Genomic DNA, 18,382 nt, shown 5'->3' with positions numbered 1-18,382 from the left:
GAAAGGAATTTTTTGTTAGTGCCATTTTCCAGCGAAATTATTCCCAATCATAATTAGAGATTTTATAATTGATGAGAATCTCTTTGTACTTATGCCTTCTGGGGAATGAACCTCTACAGAAAGTCCACAGTCCAGAGATGTCCATAGTTTAAAAGAAGTTCAAACGAACTACGCCCCGCAGAATAGGCCAGAATTAGCTAAAAATAGTTAATTTGATGGCCATAGGATCCGGACCGAGAGTCAATTGTATGGATAAGGAGCATTGCAGCGATAATGTACGATGTGAACAACACCCCGGTGCCGAACGATCCTACCATTCTTCAGATGTATCCACAATCACAGCTGTTTCTCTTACATAACACCCCCGAACGATTGATGGTTTACCAATCAGTCAGCCGTACGGTTCATTCTAAGGACTGAACTCGGATTCGTATCACCGATGGCAACAGTAACATTAAAAAAGATGCTGCTAACAGAATTGTGAAGGTAACCACACCGGAATCGGCAGCAGTTTCAGGGAGATTAATATGCGATTCCAGCATAACCAAGGATAAAAAAAATATGATGGAACAACAGGCAGATACAGAGGTAATCATCAAACGACTGCAACCAATATCGAGATACTGGACTGACATTTGGATAAACCATGGACGAAGTAGTTTGAGTAGTAGAACCTCAGTCGGCGTGCACAAACAAATGTTCAATCGCTTGTCTCTCTTTCTACCATCGCTCCATTGGTCTTCCTTTCAAGCTTCGGTGAAACGGATGTTCGAAAGAGCGCTCGACTTTGATAGTTTTCTCTTTCATGAAACACATCAACAGAGGTTTCATGACGTATATGACGGAAAATGAAATTACATATTTAAAGCATTTCTCACGTGAAAACACTTGAAGATTACACGTAATATGTTTAATTAATCTTCCACCCACATATTTATCTAAAAAAAATTAACGAAAACGGGACATAACGCATTTTAAACAAATTGAAAGAGCAGTGATAGAGTGTTCGTGAAAGGGGATTGAAAGTCATAATGAGGTTTCGTTTAATTAGAAAATCGACGTTACTTACATTGAAAGCGATGAGCAAAGCAACGACGAGAAGATCCACAGCCAGCGTTTCCTTCTAAGCGTGCTTCTTTTTCATTATCATTTCTTGCTGATAGTCTAGCTAGGCGTTATAGAAATGAAGGGTTGAACACGTTTGTATGAGAGAAACAAAACTCGAGTTCATTTCAGAGCTTCGAAAATGTAGAGCCCTGCCTGACACTGGGAAGCTACTGCAGGTCTATTGCTGCTACTACTACCGCCGGTAGGCATTTTAAGCCAAGTCCTTCCTATTTTTCAGATTGTAGCATTGCCCGAGTAGCATGACGATATTGCAGACAAGATTCATGTTCCACTTTGCAGGTTGGGTTCTTGGTTTTGGCAAACGTCTGTCAGAATGACGCACGGTAGAGAACTGTCTTCTCCTGGATGGACAGCTTCTCGCGGACGGGTGCCATTTCCTTGAAGTGGATGACCAGCAACCAGCTCGTTGAATATTATCACGACTTTTTTCCGTCCTTGACTTGAAAATTTAAACACACAATCTCAAAAGCCAAACGTATCCTATGGATTTACCCTCCCCACTAACAAACCTTCGAACTCCTGTGACACTTACGGGAAGTCGTAGAGTTCTCTGCATGTCTCTTAAGTAAGTGTCCAACTAACAATCCATCCCATCTCCAGCAGAACGTGACCAGGACGTGACCAGGACAGTTCTTGATTGTTGGAGATAGTGCTTCTTCCATCTAAGAGGCCGAGATCAATCCCTCATCTCTTTCAATACGGTATGGAGGTGGTAATACCAACAATCAATACGAAACTAGCGATTTTAAATTGGCTCACCACTTGACTAGCCTATTTGTCCCAAGCAAATCGATTAACGTACCCCATTCTAGCATAAATTCCAGTACTTTATTACCAGGATGATACGGACACGGACCCCAAAATCTAACCAATTTCAAGCTGTCAAATCGAACCTAATTTTTACTCTTCTGGTATGAAGATAGGAATTCAAGTATGTATTGCAGTTCATCAATATGCATTTTATTTAAGTTCACCTCGAATCATTATTTTGTCGAAGCATCACAATCATTTCTCTAAACTTTTTCACCAAAAATTGGTACCTTATGCTTCTCCCTTTCCGACATGAATTTGCGAACGTAAACAAACAATGGAAGAGTCATGATTGAGCTTAACGCAAAATGCAGTTTGACAGCGTTTGCTGCCAACGAATATTTCAGCGCAGTCAACATTGAAAATAAAATCTCTTCGAATCACCCAGTTTATTCCCCTGGGAAAAATGTCAGACTTCTTTTGCATTTATGGAGCATGATATTATTTATTAATTCTGAAACACGATTTTGTTGGTAAATAAGAGCGAGAATTCGCGTTGCCCCTCTGATATTTCGCCCTTGGTGTGGGCCGTTTTCGCCACCCCTCCGTCTCTGCACTTGCATGAAGAGTGAATTGATAGTTGAAAAATACCAGTCGAGTATTAGACGGAATTGTCAAGGTTAAGCAAATAAGGTAGTGGAATTAAATGGAAATGACAAATCCTTATCTCTATCTTTATACAGGTATTCCACTAAGACGCCCATCAGGATTCAGTTGAAAAATACCATTCATAACAATGGTTTCAGTTTTTGTTGATAAGCTGACCGCAAAATCCGCGCCAATCGAAGTAGGTCGCGCTGAAGAAGTGACGTGTTTGAATTTTGCTCCCGTGTTTAACAAATTGTGAAGTTTCTTGCGAACATGTGTTTTGGCGTATTGGAATGTTTGAATCTTAGACTGGAACAGTTAGAGCTGATCGGAACAGGGATCGTGAGCCAACATCTGGAGGTTCGTCGACAATGCTGCAATGACGGTGCGTTTATTCCGATGCACTTCTTCCCGAAGCCAGAACAAGGGGAAACTGATTTTGTTATCATCAGGATCAAGGAGATGGAGCTCCATTTGCGTGAACAATTGATCGTAAGAATCACGAAGAGGCGGGCTAATTACAGAACATTCGTGTGAGATCCTTCCTTTTTATTGCATTTGTTTGCATTATAATTCTATTAGTATTCATAAAACTTTACCAAATTATGTCTCAGGGTTTGAATTGAGGAGCTCGGCTAGCTTGGAGGCTGCCGCTTTTGCTTACTGAGTAGAAGATCGTGGGTTGGAAAGCTATTTACTCCCAAATAGTTTTCCCAAGGGGTGAGACATCTTTACTCTGAGTTGCTTTTTTGCAGCGAGTAACTCGCGAGTAACTCACTGTACCTCAAAATTTAGTCGACGTTCATTGATGTTTTTGTCTGGTTACTTCGTTTATCCCTTTCACATGTTAGACGTAAGTCTTGTTTGTAAACAAAATAGAATTGTTCGGCTATTGAAACGATGAGAATTCCAGATTTTGTTCAGAAAATGGCTTGAACGATGCTGGAAAAGTTTCGAAAGGGGGCGCATTGGCGTGGATTTTCATCTGCTTCTCTGTGTCGATTGACTGCTGTTGCTGCTGTTATTGTTTTGGAAGTGCTTTTTGTTTCTATTTCCCAAAATGTTCTGTTTCAAAACACTGAATATGATTTAACTTTAGGTAGGTTGACATATGCGATTTGTTCTCGTAAAATAACCACAGGAATCGTTTTCAGATGTCCACCGAGGAGAACGTGAAATCGTTGTGGGAAATCACTGACATACATAGTAAATATCTTCCCTGTTGGATAAAAACCTATTAACATCCGATTCCCAATTCCAGCTCCGAAGGAAACGCTGCCAACCACTACCCCAGAATGTTCAGCCAGAGCATCCACACAGTCGACACTGCTGAAGTCGAAGAGGAAGAAGATGATGAAGACACAGCTGCCAATGTTTCCGGTGGGTATGATCCTCATCCGGACATCAAACCCATCATCGATCTACCCGACGAAATCGAAGTGAAAGCCGGTGAAGAAGACGAAGAACAAATGTTATGCATTCGCTCCAAGCTACTGCAGATGGTTCAGAAAAAGTGGAAGGAAAGGGTTCTTGGCGATCTGAATATTTTCAAGAGTATATCCGATCCAACCAAGTACAGGATCATCGGTATAGACTTTGCTAACGAGAAACCGAAGAACGAAATATGTTCCGAAGATAATGAATAATAGTTTAAAAACGGAGACTTCCTTCGACGGCCGCAGCAGGATCTCGGTGGTGTATCGCAGTAAACGGTCCATTTCACGATCCCAGTTTCATCTAGCGGCAGGTTGTTGAGCGATGGGAACGCGATCACTTCGAAGAGTATCGGAGTACGGCGGGGTACGCATAAATTACTGGATCTGGAGTATTTGGTCAGGCGGATCGAGTTCTTCTACCACATCAAGCCGGTTGTTTGTTGTTGTTTTGCTTGACAGCAGCTTTTCGGCTTCGCACCTTCATATGTTGGTGTGATGTGAAAAGAGAGAATGCAAATGACAGTGATCTTGCTCACTGAGCAATGTGAGTAACTCGAGGTGCCTCAAAAGCAACTCTAAAATTGCTCATGATTAGGAGCTGTCTTACCCCTTGAGTTTTCCTTAGGAAATTAGAATAAGAACGTCAAAGTACATACATGACAGTTGCCATTATGCAATCTACGAATTACTCCGTTGCAAACGCAACGCAACGGATTTTTTAGCTTTTAGAACGATTCTGAGACGTAAACTTACAGCTATCCCCCGAAGAACGCGTTACGCACTGAGTTGCTTCTTCTTCTTCTTATGCACATTTCAAGCTTATTGCTTAGCGCATATTAGCTTACTGCGTGCTTTTATCTTAGTGTTCTAAATGCACTTCCACAGTTATTAATTGAGAGCTTTCGATGCCAATTACCAATGCATGAATTTGTATATTGTGTGGCAAGCACAATGATACTCTATGCCCAGGGAAGTCGAGAAAATTTCCAACCCGAAAGATTCCCTCGACAGGACCGGGAATTGAACCCGCCGCCTCCGGCTTGGTAATACCGTGCCTTTACTGACTAGGCTATGAGGCCCCATAACCCCACCGCACCCCCAGTTGCGCCCACCGCTTTTTCACGGCGGGGTTTCAACCAGTCGGTCTGATTTTTTGCATGTGAGAAGGGTCAATGGAGAACTAGTCACTCGTAGAAAATCAGAGCGCTTGGTTGAAGGCCCCCGGGGAAAGCTCTATTTGAATTTCTGGATATAAAAAACTAATAGGGTTACGGGATGTGAAGGAAGACATTCCGCGCAACTACCATAAACCGGACTAGTTCATGTTGATCTTCGTCAAGCTTCGTCTACAATTTTGACTTATACATCAACACATATGCAACCAAAAACAGTCATACAAAGGTTATATAAACTGTTATAGAACATGTGTGTTACTCGGGACCTTCAATTGGCTAAACTTGGTGAGTTCGTTTCATTTTGTACATTTTTATCTTTTCAAACCAGTAACGTTGGAAGATCACCTTTTTGTGGCGCGTTACTGGTATAAGATCTACCACTGAGCCCCCCTTAAAACTAGGGAATCAGGATTTTCCAGTAATCAAAGAATCACATTTGAGTCCTTGTTACTTTTAATGACTTGATAATAGTGACAAGACTCGGGTAGTGACCTTTGTGCCATTATGCATTTCTATATTGTATATTTCAAATCAAAAATATTGTTTATGTTCATAGATTTCACATAATCCTTTTCCCTTTGTCCTTCTCCTTTTCCTTTTCCTCTTCTCTTTTCAGAAAGCGAGTAATGGCGCTATAGCCATAAGTCATAAAAGGCTAGGACAAAAGCTAGTGCTCATGCCCCATCCGTCAGAAAAAATGGAGCATCACTTAACCTTTCTAGCTTTGATGCTTCCAATGACCAACCAATCATATAATTACCAAAATCAGAACGTACGGTACGAGATGTCCACGTTTCATCCATTTATTGGATTCTGAAGCATCGTGTTTAAATCTTCGATTTAAGCAGGCCAGATGTTATCTGAATCATCTTGTCCCTTAAATGCTGCACAGTAGGCCTGGTCGTTTTGATATGTGTGGTGCATATTCGATGTGATATGTATATATATATCATTTTCCATGATGCTTTAAAGAACTGGCTGTGTTGGTGTTAGATTATATTAGATAAGCTGACCGCAAAATCCGCGCCACAGAACTATAACTATACACGCGAAATCCACGCCAGCTGTAACAGCCCTGCCAATTTTTGCTCATATTTAAGAAAAAGTCCTCTTTACCACATAGAATTTTTCATTTGATTTGCTTGGTTGTTTTGTGATTTGCAAGGTTCAAAAAACTTGCGATATCTTCAATTGCTTTACATTCTCATCAAAACATCGAGTTTCTATCTTCAAAAACCCTACGCACGCTACTGTGATCATGTTCGCTTATGTGACGACGCCGTCGGGAGAATTGTTGGCATACCAACCAAAAATTTGCTCAGCACTCGAGAGAGGCCAAAGCTGAAACTCCACACCGTCGATGTCGCAGTCACTGCCGTCGCTTGCCAAGTGACGACCAAATGAACGAACAGGTCGAGAGGCAAACAACAGCAAGATAGCAGGCAAAGAGCAAAGATCGACTCCGCGATTTGTTTGTTTTTAACTGCGCGCGATCCTCATGTCGAAAATGCCAAACAAAGCATGCTGCAGAAGCAAGAAAGCACCAAACGCAATTCACCCGAATCAGCAACCTGTTAGGGGGTTTGAAGATGTTTTGTTAAATTTCAAAGAGTAACACTGCAAATTACGGAAGATTGGAACTCGTCCGAAACGGGCACTTCAGAGTCCAGACAGATGGGGTTGAGTCGAGAATCGAGCGGCAATTTTCTCATCAGCTACAATTTAGCAATCATAAGTGGAGCTCTGAACATCTCGCGGTGAAGATCCAACCAACACGGCCGGTGCGAGTGGCTCAGTAGCTGCGTAGAATTACGTAACATTTTCCATACTTTTCCAGGAAAAACTACTTGAATATGAGGAAAATCAACCAATACTTTACTCCGTCTAGGAGTATACTGAAAACGAATCTTACTCAGAGTGTGTGAGTAAGTCACTTTTACTCATTCATATGGAGAAATTTCTCACTGTGTAACCCCGATTAAATGTTGCGTTACTCTCATCGGCCGTGAGAGACAACAGCAGGCAATTTTCTCATCAAGAGCAAGCCTCCGTTCTCGTCCAGACGGTAGCGCTCGGGGGAGTTGTGTTTTTAAGAGCATTTTTTTTTTACGATTTAGATATGGAAGAAGACTTGGGCAACAACCTTCGAGTTGAGAGTGGATTTCGTGGAATGATGAATTTATGATGGATACTCACACTTTTGCTTCATGCTGTTGATCGAGTTGCACATGCTGACAATCTCCAGCGTCCGGTAGTTCCGGAAGAGAGCACCGACGCACAGCCCGATGATGATCCCGAACAGCCCGTACAGGATCTTCTTCCGCTGTGACATTATTCTACCTATATTGCTCACTATATCACTATTCTAGCTCACAGCACACACACGCACTCACTCTAACACAAATCTAGACACACAACCGATCCGCACTCGAATCGCTTGGGCAATTTCCGCCGGATCGGATCTTGATAATCTCTTTGCAGTAGAAGGTTTTTAGCGGACAAAAGTAGTAACACTGCTGCTGCTGCCGCCGGTGGTAGTTCCATTTGCCACCAGCTGGGTGAATCCAGGAAGACAACGAAGCTGCTGAACCACGTTGATCAATGGGAAGTATCATGTTAGATCTGAAATGAAGCGCACAGCAGAGGGAGAGAAAAAAACGTTCAAGTTAGTAATTTCATTTGGACAGCAAAAAAAAAGAACGGAGACCTTGGCGCGATAATCACACTTCAATCACATTTTAGAAGCCCGGAGCGAGAGACACCTTTGCCACCGCGAAGCAGTTAGAGACTATACATATAATTAAGACTATTTTTCATAATTATGTTTTGTTTTAGTCAGTCACAAACACATCTGGCTAGAGTGAAGGGGGGCGGTCCCACACGGGAGCCAGATCTGGCGAACGTCGCGGTAATTGATTCTCAACAACCGAGCAATGTCATTTGAAATTCAAAGCTAGCACAAATTGGGCCTGGTGAAATTCTCACACACGTAGAGAAGAGAGAATGCAACTATAGGTTCTTTTTTTGGCGTTGCTTTCGTTCGCTTTAAGATGTATTCACATCTGAGCGTGCATTAGCTGAGCGGAGCAAAATTTGCGTTTGCATTAAGCTGGGTTTAGACAGGGCAAGTCAATTGATCAAGTCAGTTAAATTCAACTGACTTGAACGCGAATTGAACGTGTAAACCATGCCATTCAACTGACTTGATCAACTCACTTGAATTGAAAAAAGTTGAACCAGGCTCAACTTTTCAAGCCAATTGAATTCAACTGAGTTGATCATTTGACTTGCCTGGTCTAAACCCAGCTTTAGAAAGATAACTGGTACTTTTCTCCCTCCCGTATCTTCGCAAATCTCGCCCCGCGCGTGAAATATCGCTCAGGATGGAATCCACCTTTAAAGTCGAGGAGGATTTATCGATTGTTCACGCGGTTCGGAGCGTTGCGCAACAGTAGACACTTCCACAACGGGGGAACAACTGGGGGCGCACAAATATAAACAACTACCTTCCTACCTACCTACTCTCCAATCATGTGCGACTGGGAATGCAAGCGATACCCACACACGTCATACGATTTTCGGTAGGAAAAACAAAACTTGCAACAAAATACGACAGACAATGTCAGTTTTCCTGCTGGCCTCACCTAATTTTTGCCGCGACGACATCGGTTCCGATTCGTTTTTTTTGTGCGTTTCAATGCCGACTAGCTGGTTACTGTTCTTTGATGGCGAGAGTATTATGGATGCATGATAGCAGATAAGTTCACTTTATCGAATCGAGTGGTCGATGTTTGGTGGCAGACATTCTCTGTTCTATTCCGGTATGACATCGACCGCTTGTGATGTATTGTTCGTGCGGTGTGATGAGTTAGTCATTTCTTAAAATAATAGATAACACAAACACGTTCGATCAGGCTTGACTCTTGACCAGTTCCAGGCTACATAGGATCATCAAAATATTAAAATTACTTGGAAAAAAATCCGTTCCCGAAAACGGGAACGGACCGTGAACTAAAAATCACGGCCAGCTATTCAGAACAAAATTTTCTCAAATATACACCGTGAACTATGGTTCACGGCTGTGGTTCACGAATATGGGAACTCTTTTTTTCCCGTGTAAGTCGACCTTTTCCGATTTGCATGAAACTTTGCATAATTTTGCCCCTAATTTAGGCCCATACAAAAATTCAGCAGTCGACTAAATTTTCAATAGCGACCAAACATATCCATTAGGAACGTCCCAATTCATCTAGACAAAATTGATAAATAGCAGATTTTCAGCGATGGGCCCAATCTTAGATCCATAGGCCAACATTAGAGCCAATTCATATCTTCAATATTTATATATTTTTAAAATAAAGGTAATTAAAAATATGCAATTTTTGGAGTATTTAAAACAAGGGAGGTGACTCTATCTAAGAACGAGGATTTTTTTGCTTTGCTGTTGTGAGATACGCGCACGCTTAGTAGATAGCAAGAAGATTGATGATTTTGAAGATATCCTGCAAAAAGAGCAGAGAACGATGCAAGTAGATGCGAGAAATGAAAATACAGTTGAGCATCTGGAATTAAGCTTTAGATGTGTCGTCCCCCTCGATTTAAAACCATTGACACTTTAAAATTGACAAAAATCGTTAAAAATCAACTTTTGTTCATATTTGATTTCAAGATGCGTTGTCAGTGCTGGGATCGAAACTTAGTTAAATGATAACATGATCGTAATTGTCCTGTGATATAAGGAGCTCAGTGGCGTAGAAGCGACCGATTTTGCGTACTGAGCAGAATACCTTAGGTTCAATCCCAAGCTCTTTCGCGATATAGAATCCCTAGGACATCAATTCAGCATGTCGTTTACCAAAACAAATCCTGCTTCAATCCCCACCCTTTTATCCAACATCCCAGTGGTTTCTCGTGGAAGTGCAGAGGTGTTCTCGGCTTTCATTCAAGAGAGTATTACGTCAACATATTCCTATCCATTATTTTATTGACCAGCACTCAGACGTGGCCTAGTTGTAGATCACCAGTATTTACACATTGGAGTCTATTGGTTCTCTGTGTAATTGCATCCTCGGCCGGTCAATCATGCTCGTGCTCATGCTATTTTTATTTTAAATTATTAATTCTTATATTTTTGCCTCAACACTACCATGCCTTCCGCTAGTTCGAAGTGAAATCAATAATTTATTTTATTATTTGTAGAAATAATGGTACACATTCTTGGGTACCTTGTAGCTCAGCTAATTTAAAGTAAATTAACAAAAGTAAAAACAGAATATCCCTTGAATTAACCGATTTAAATAGACCAATTTTCCACAATTGATTTAGGGTGTCATTTTTTCAAAACGCTGTATCCCAAGATATAGCAAATTTATGAAATTTACTATCACACTAGCACCGTGTTGTGAGAAAATTCTGAACTTCTATCCAGCAGTCAAAAGTCCTTGACCTACTAAACAAATTTGAAGGTTCACTTGCAAACTAGTGACGCGTAGTTTGAAAATTTTGAACTTCTATCTACCTGCAAAAGGTCTTTGACTTACTGAACAAATTTGCCGAAGACAGAATCTGCACTCCCGATCATAAGTTTAAGGACACCCCCAAAAAAACATGACAAATTTGTTATGTTCATATCTCTGTCATGTTACGTCCAATTTTCGTTCTCTTTAGATCATTTGAAAGGTTTCAATGGAACTTTCCTCGTAGGTTAATTGTTCAATATAATTTTCAAATTTTGTGTGCTAAAAGTTCACCCAAAGTTACAATATTTTTCAAAATTTACTCTGAAGAATCGTAACTGATTTTCTCAGAATTGGGTTGGCCAAATTTTGAAATAAAAGTAGTAGTAGTAGAACACTTATGCTAAAGGGCGAACACGAAATTATTGCGACACCGAAAATGTCATGCCAATTTTCTTATAATGTTTAGAATCAAACCAAAATTTTAGGGTAGTTTTATACATATATTTGCTTCAAAAATCAAAAGAAAAGTTAATCAATGGAGCCTTGAGTGTAAAATTGAACGCATTTTTGCTTGATGCCCTCCATCAAAGTCTTTACAGTGTCATCCGGTACCAGTTTCTCAGTTTTTTTTTCCATTTTCTTAACATGTCCTTCTCGTCTTTGACTGTCTTCTTGCTCTTCCGAAGTTACCGCTTCATTATTGCCCAGTACTGCTCCACCGGGCGCAGCTCCGGACAGTTTGGCGGATTCATGTCCTTTGGAACAAAATGGACAGAATTGGCCTCATACCACTCCAGGACACTTTTAGAATAGTGGCATGATGCCAAATCTGGCCAAAATAGCGGAGTTTCGTCGTGCTGCTGCAAGAACGGCAAAAGGCGCTTCTCGAGGCACTCAGATTTGTAGATCTCGCCATTTACTGTGCCCTTTGTCACGAAAGGCTCACTCCTCAGTCCGCAAGAGCAGATGGCCTGCCAAATGAGATATTTGGAGGCGAACTTCGACATTTTCTTCTTCTTAAATTTGTCGTCCACATCGAACTTGCTCTTGCCGGTGAAAAACTCCAACCCCGGAATTTGCTTAAAATCGGCTTTTACATACGTTTCGTCGTCCATCACACAGCAGCCATATTTTGTCAGCATCTTCTCGTAGAGCTTCCGTGCCCGAGTTTTAGCCGTCGATTGTTGCCGCTCATCGCGGTTTGGGAAGTTCTGTACCTTGTATGTATGTAGTCCAGCTCTCTTCTTTGCATTCTGGACGTAGCTCTGCGACATGCCGATGTTTTTAGCCAAATCACGGCTTGAGACGTTGGGATTTGCTTTAATCATCCGCTTCACCTTTCCCTCCGTCTTTTTGTTCTCCGGTCCCGGTTTTCTTCCAGCTCCTTTGCCGTGGTCCAACGTCAACCGCTCCTGGAACCGCTTCAACACTCTGGAGACGGTTGAATGGTGAATGTTCAACATTTTTCCCAACTGCCGGTGCGACAGGTCAGGAAATTCCAGGTGTTTGGAAAGAATTTGTTCTCTCAACTCGCGTTGGTTCAACTCCATTTTCGTTGAATCGAAAAACACGACTTCGAGTTTGACAGCATGTACACAATACACATCAATGAGAAAGTGTGCAAAATTTGGTTAATTTTTACCCAATGGTAAAACAGTTATGCCCTGTTGAATGTGTCGCAATAATTTCGTGTTCGCCCTTCATATCATTCATACCATACAAATAACCTTTGGAGATCGAAAATTGAACGTAAAATGAGAGAACATTGAACAAAACATATCTGCATGGTTTTTTAGGGGGTGTCCTTAAACTTATGATCGGTAGTGTATATGACCTTGATCCGAAGATATAACATATTCAGACAATTCACTTGCACACTTACTTACACCACGTAGAGATAAAATTCTGAAAATCCGTGTTGTTCGGTCGCAATGTAACAGGAGCAAGTGTGTTTTAAACAATCTAGCACCAAAAGTTAAAAACAGTTTTAAGACTGCACATCAAGCAGCGATGCCACGGTAGTTGGACACCGACTGCTAATTGCCTTTTTTGAAGACAGGGATAGCAAAACAATCCTTTCAGCCGTCGGGAGCGATCCCAGAATCCAAAGAGAGGTTGAAGACTGATGCTAAAGATGCGGCCAGGACTCCAATACAGTTCTTAATAATCGCGGAAGAGATGCTGAAAGAATTTTTCAACCGAAGACCTGCTATACGAACATCATTAGTCGAGATAGGCGGATGCGGCCTAACAGCAGAATGTACCGGAACCTTGCTTACTACGGCTACGATTTGACGAAGACACCGTTGAACTGTGACATGAACATATTCCTCTCGATCCGTATTGAACATGGTAGAAGGTAAGCCCGATCCCTTCCGTTGATGGTTCACAAGATTCCAGAAGTTCTTGAAATTCACTTTGAGTGTAGTTTGTAGAAGGCACTGATGGGCTTGATAAAGCTGTTTGTTGAGCCGCTTGTACTGTTTGTTAACGAGGTAGTACTTCCCCTTCGACGCCTCCGTTCGAAGTTTACAAAATTTCTTCCAGGCAGCTCGTTTGGTTGACTTCAGACGCTTGGGTCCGGGGTTGGTCCAAGGAGTCCTTCGGTAGTCATACGTAACTCTGTCTACTGGTGTCTACAACTTTTAACTACTGGTTCGGTTACCTTTTGGACCGAGCAATTAAAGGCGAGTTCACGGCTGAGGAAACATACAGTTTACCTTAAAATTGATCGTACACCCTAGAAGACAATTTTTTGAAACATGGTGAATAGATATCTTTTTTAATCGTGGCTGGTGGTTGAACAGATGTTTATTGATTTATTGCTATCGTTTTGGTCTTTATTGGAAGAGCCTGAACTAAGTTAGATTTGTTTTAGTAAAACGCTCGATTTTTTACTTTTTACCTAGTGGACGAATTTTAGTAAAAATAGTGGCATATGAATGATCTTTCTTGCGACTAAAAATGAGCAAAATTTCAAGAAGTTACGATCATTTCATTTCAAGAAAATAAGGTTTTACCAGAAAATGGAATTTTTCTTAAATTACTCTAACTTTTTGTAAACTCAACCAAATATGCCCAGTACTGAGCCAATAATTGATAAATGTATGCTGACGTATATAGTAGAGTAGGTTAGTTTTAAGCTGTAAATAATGGTATTAAGTAGTTTCTCTTCAAATTTTAAAAACAAAACGAACCAATCCCACCAGGGTGGTCGACCGTGTACTAAGTCTAGGACTAATTCTGTAAAACAAATTTTGAATTTTGCCCATACCTAAAGATGAAGAAAGCAATTAAATCACTTAGAAAAATGTAAATGGTAATCATCCAAGTTGAACTGAAATAAAGATCATTTAAAGTAAAAAGTCGTTGAAGACGATTCTTGTGACGAATTTTGATGGAGAAGCAACAGTAGCAGCAGGAACTGCGGCACAGCAGTCAAGGAGAGAACAGCCGAGAACATCGCGGACTCGTGTAGCCGTGACCGAGGCTGGAAACCTCGGTCCGGTCACGACATAGTGTAGATTTGTGTTTCCTGAATATGGTATATCTTGGGATCTAGGCCATACAGAAGGTTACAGTCTTTGGCAAATATGTTCTGTAGTTTCAGAATTTTCTTACTACGAGGTGCTAGTGCGCAAGTTAATAATCTGTATATGGTATATCTTCGGATCCAGGCCATACAGAAGGTTTCTGTCTTCAGAAAATTTGTTCAGTAGAATAGTAAAATATGTTCATTAGGCCAAAGACTTTACGGTGGTTCAGATTTTTCTCACTAAGTGGCGCTAGTGTGCAAGTGATTCAACAGATTTGTTTTGTAGGTCAAGAACTTTCGGTTGCTGGATGGAAGTCAGAATTTGCTATATCTGGTTATAGGTAACAGTCTTCGGCAAATTTGTTAAGTAGGTCAAGGACTTTCGATTGGTGGGCAGAAGCTCAGAATTTTCACACTACATGACGTGGATTTTACGGTCTATCGCACTGATCGTTCTCGAGCTACTAGCTTCTACTTTCAACTCTCGGTTACTTCATCCACCTAATAGCTCAGGTGCTGAACAGGTGTGGGTGACTGTTACCCTTTCGTTGATAGTGGTTTTCATTTGTGTGTTGTATTTACCCACGGACCGACTTGGTGATTCTGAATTGACTGAATTGTTCAATCAACTGGTCATCGAATGAAGCAGGGTTTTTGCAGCCTCGCTCTAATGGCTCCTATAGGCTCCTGGTCATTTGGTCGAAGGCCGTTTGGCAGAATGGGTCGTTTGGTCGAATGCCGAGCAACAAAACTCCAAAGAACTGCTCATGTTAAAAAGGGTGGCTAAAAAATACCAATTACACAACTAACAGCTTATTTTTAAAAGAATAATGAGTCCATCGACAATATTAAATGCCAGTCTCTACAATATACAATTTAAAAAAAAAATCCCATATTTATAATGTCAAAACAACCAGAATTATGGAACGTAAAAAAACAAGTCCACAGGGCTGTCATTTAGGAATCTAGTAGTGTTCAAAAATTGGAAATCTGTTTTCAAGTATTTGAGCAAACGGAATTCGGCCAAACGGCTTTCAGCCAAATGACCGGACACCCTCATATATTACACCTGTAGTAGCATCACTCCTAGATTGATACAATACTGCTGATCTTCTGCAACGGAACGGGATCTCCAATGATAATCATAGACTGCTTGATCTACAGTGTATCTCAAAATTGATCATACAGCCACAGACAAACAGACATTACACATTGAATATATATTTCCCGCCGTAAAATATCGTCGCTAAAACATTACCGCCATCTGTTGAGTACACTGTGGTGGGTAGTATGCTGAACAGATGGCGGTAGTGTTTAAACCAACTACCAACTACGATACTTTTAAATTGACCGTTAAATGCTTGTTCCATGAACAACTTGCGAGTGTTATGCCTGTTTGTCTGTGGTACAGCTATACTTAAATTTTTGAAAAATGGCTCTAAAAGCACAAGTTAAAAAGATATGTCTCTGAATTTTTGGCGGCTGGCTCAGCATTAGACTGCCAATGAATGTATGGGAAAAAAATTGATCATCAAATTTCGCTAACAAACCATAAACAAAATGTTTATTGCCTCGAAAAATGACCCTATGCAAAATTTGAGCTCAATCGGACATGATTTAGGGGTGTCGCAAACGCGTCAAAGTCCGACTTTTTTCACTCTCGAAAATCTCCCAAGGGGGGGGGGGGGGTACATGAAATTTCGGAAACCAATTTTTTTTTTTTTTGATGCCAAATGTCTTAAAAATGCATGAAACGTCGAGATTTGGTGTTATCTCGAAAAAAAATTTTTTTTTTCAAAAATCGACTTTCTGGGACTTGGAATTTTTTTCATGAGTTCTATATGGAACATAGAAGATTGATGAGTCGGCTTTCAAAACTGTTCACAATTGTCTCCAACCTGCTTATATATCGAATTAAACCACCATTTAGGATCTAATACGAAATAATTCACTAGGGTGGTCCAATTATTCTTCATTAGGGTGGTCCAAAAATCAAAATAGGTATGTAAAAACCATTACTTTTTACCAAACGCATGTATCTGAAAATATCATCATGTTGTGTTTTGGAATTTTTAAGAATCCAAACTTCAAAACATTTGATGATATTACTTTTTAGTATCTGAGATCACGTAAAATAGAAGCATAGACAGACATAAATCGTAGAATAATTCCGAAAATTGTACAGGACAACCGTTAGTGCTGTTTAGTTTGCAGTACAATCTAACGAAAGTACAATGACTTTTTAACATATCCACCTAATACGGGACAACCCTTTATATGTTTTTCTTTTAAATTTCTACCCTATAGAGGTGCCAAAAAAGTACCCGCATAAAGCATATTGTTTATCTAGCTTCCTTTCGGGTATTAATTAAAAAACACACACTAACAGTGTTCTCCTACAGGCAAGCAACGGTCTCAAGTACTTATTTCTACGTAAACTTTTCTACCTTTGATTTTTCTACCTATGCCTTAGTATAAAAAATGATGCAATCTAAGGATGTATGATCAATCAGTAGTGCGTTTGAAGAAGACAACAAGCAGAGAACTGATAGCGAATAGTGGTATAGAATTGATTAAAACATACAATTCAAAACTATCAATGGATGAAGATCAAAAGCAGTGCATTTTACAATTAGTTGAAGATCATCGAAAAAATATAAGAGTACCAGGAAATCTGATTTGGTGTAGCTAATAAGTAAATATATGGCAAAGTATAAAACAAGTATTTTTTCATCTTTTCAGGCAAATGTTCCTCTTGTGTAATACTCATGATTCCCAAAAAAAAACAGATCAACGCAATTCAAGATATTTTTACAATTGATTTTAGGAATTTCTCATGAAAAGTTGTGGTTTTTCATATATTTTTGAATTTTTGGACCACCCTAATGACGAATAATTGGACCACCCTAGTGAATTATTTCGTATTAGATCCTAAATGGTGGTTTAATTCGATATATAAGCAGGTTGGAGACAATTGTGAACAGTTTTAGAAGCCGACTCATCAATCTTTTATATTCCATATAGAACTCATGAAAAAAATTCTAAGTCCCAGAAAGTCGATTTTAAAAAAAAATTTTTTTCGAGATAACACCAAATTTGATTTCCGAAATTTCATGGGAGATTTTTGAGAGTGAAAAAAGTAAAACTTTGACGCGTTTGCGCCACCCCTAAATCATGTCCAATTGAGCTCAAATTTGGCATAGGGTAATTTTTCGAGGCAATAAACATTTTGTATATGGTTCGTTAGCGAAATTAAAAATTACCATTTTCGCTGGCAGTCTAATATACACTTAACCTACTATGTATAAATTGCTTATTAAAGCATGTTCAGAAAGATTGAATTTTTGGGTAAATTTGGTTGTCATATCCTCATTTTTCTTCAACGAGCTTAGGTACCACATATTTATACCTGCTAACCTATCAAAATTCTCTAAACCAATGAGATTCCGTTTACATACGGACTATCACGCTTCACGCTCACTCGATTCTACTCATTATTTATTCAACACTAACTCTATCTACTACACACTAGCGCCATGTAGTGGTAAAGTTCTGAACTTCTGTGCACCAATGAAATCTAATTGACCCACTTAACAACTTTGACGAAGACTGTAACCTTCTATATGGTCGGGATCAGGAGATATTACATCTTGAAACCAATTATGTCAAACTCCGTATACTATGTGTTCCATTTATGTGGATTCGATTTACAATGTACAATTTTTCAAAAAAACAAAAATTGTGCTAATTTGTTCAAAACATGTTTCTTGACGTTGGTTTGATGGTAATAGAAAATGTACCAAGTACAACATCGCGAGTGCTGGGAGACAAATATAACTGCTTGTAACATCTTTATAAAAAGAGGAGGGGAGGCAGTGAGCGCATGATGGGGGAGCAGAGAACGACGACGGAGCGAAGCCTTTCGGCATCCAGCAACAGAAAGGAGATCACAGAGTGAACTTTGTTCGTGGAGTTTACGGAGTCACCAGTTTTGCCCACCTCGACGTCGTGGTCTCGCCTTCCCGCGAACGATTTTGGAAAAAGCCTTGTTGGATGACCTTCCGTGCCTGCTCCTGGATTCGCAAAGCGACATCTATCGCGTCGGTCACGCTACCCGAGCAAAGCCGGTTAACAAAATGAAAGCAAATCGATATTAAAGTGTGCAGTTGCTATCATAATGAAAACTCATTTTGATTTCAAATGTTGCGACATAAATCTGATATCATATTGTGCTTTCATTATGCAGTCAAG

At 40.2% G+C, this 18,382-nt stretch overlaps 1 protein-coding gene across 2 annotated transcripts in view; it reads right to left on the bottom strand.

Annotated features, from left to right (window-relative positions):
* The window catches only part of Chsy (Chondroitin sulfate synthase), a 108,412-nt gene that overhangs the window by 23,701 nt on the left and 66,329 nt on the right, over positions 1–18,382 (bottom strand). For both annotated transcript variants that reach the window (XM_065218703.1, XM_065218702.1), the window contains exon 2: positions 7,334–7,759. In XM_065218703.1, coding sequence (XP_065074775.1) covers positions 7,334–7,469 — 136 coding nt within the window. In that variant the 5' untranslated portion in view covers positions 7,470–7,759. The remainder of the gene's footprint in view (positions 1–7,333; positions 7,760–18,382) is intronic.

This window comes from Ochlerotatus camptorhynchus, unplaced genomic scaffold (genome assembly GCF_037179485.1).
Source record: "Ochlerotatus camptorhynchus isolate MF236.1 unplaced genomic scaffold, CSIRO-AGI_Acam_v1.1 ptg000092l, whole genome shotgun sequence".
NCBI lineage: Eukaryota > Metazoa > Arthropoda > Insecta > Diptera > Culicidae > Ochlerotatus > Ochlerotatus camptorhynchus.
Note: the sequence above shows the minus strand (reverse complement) of the source record. Positions and strands in the feature narration are given on the sequence as shown.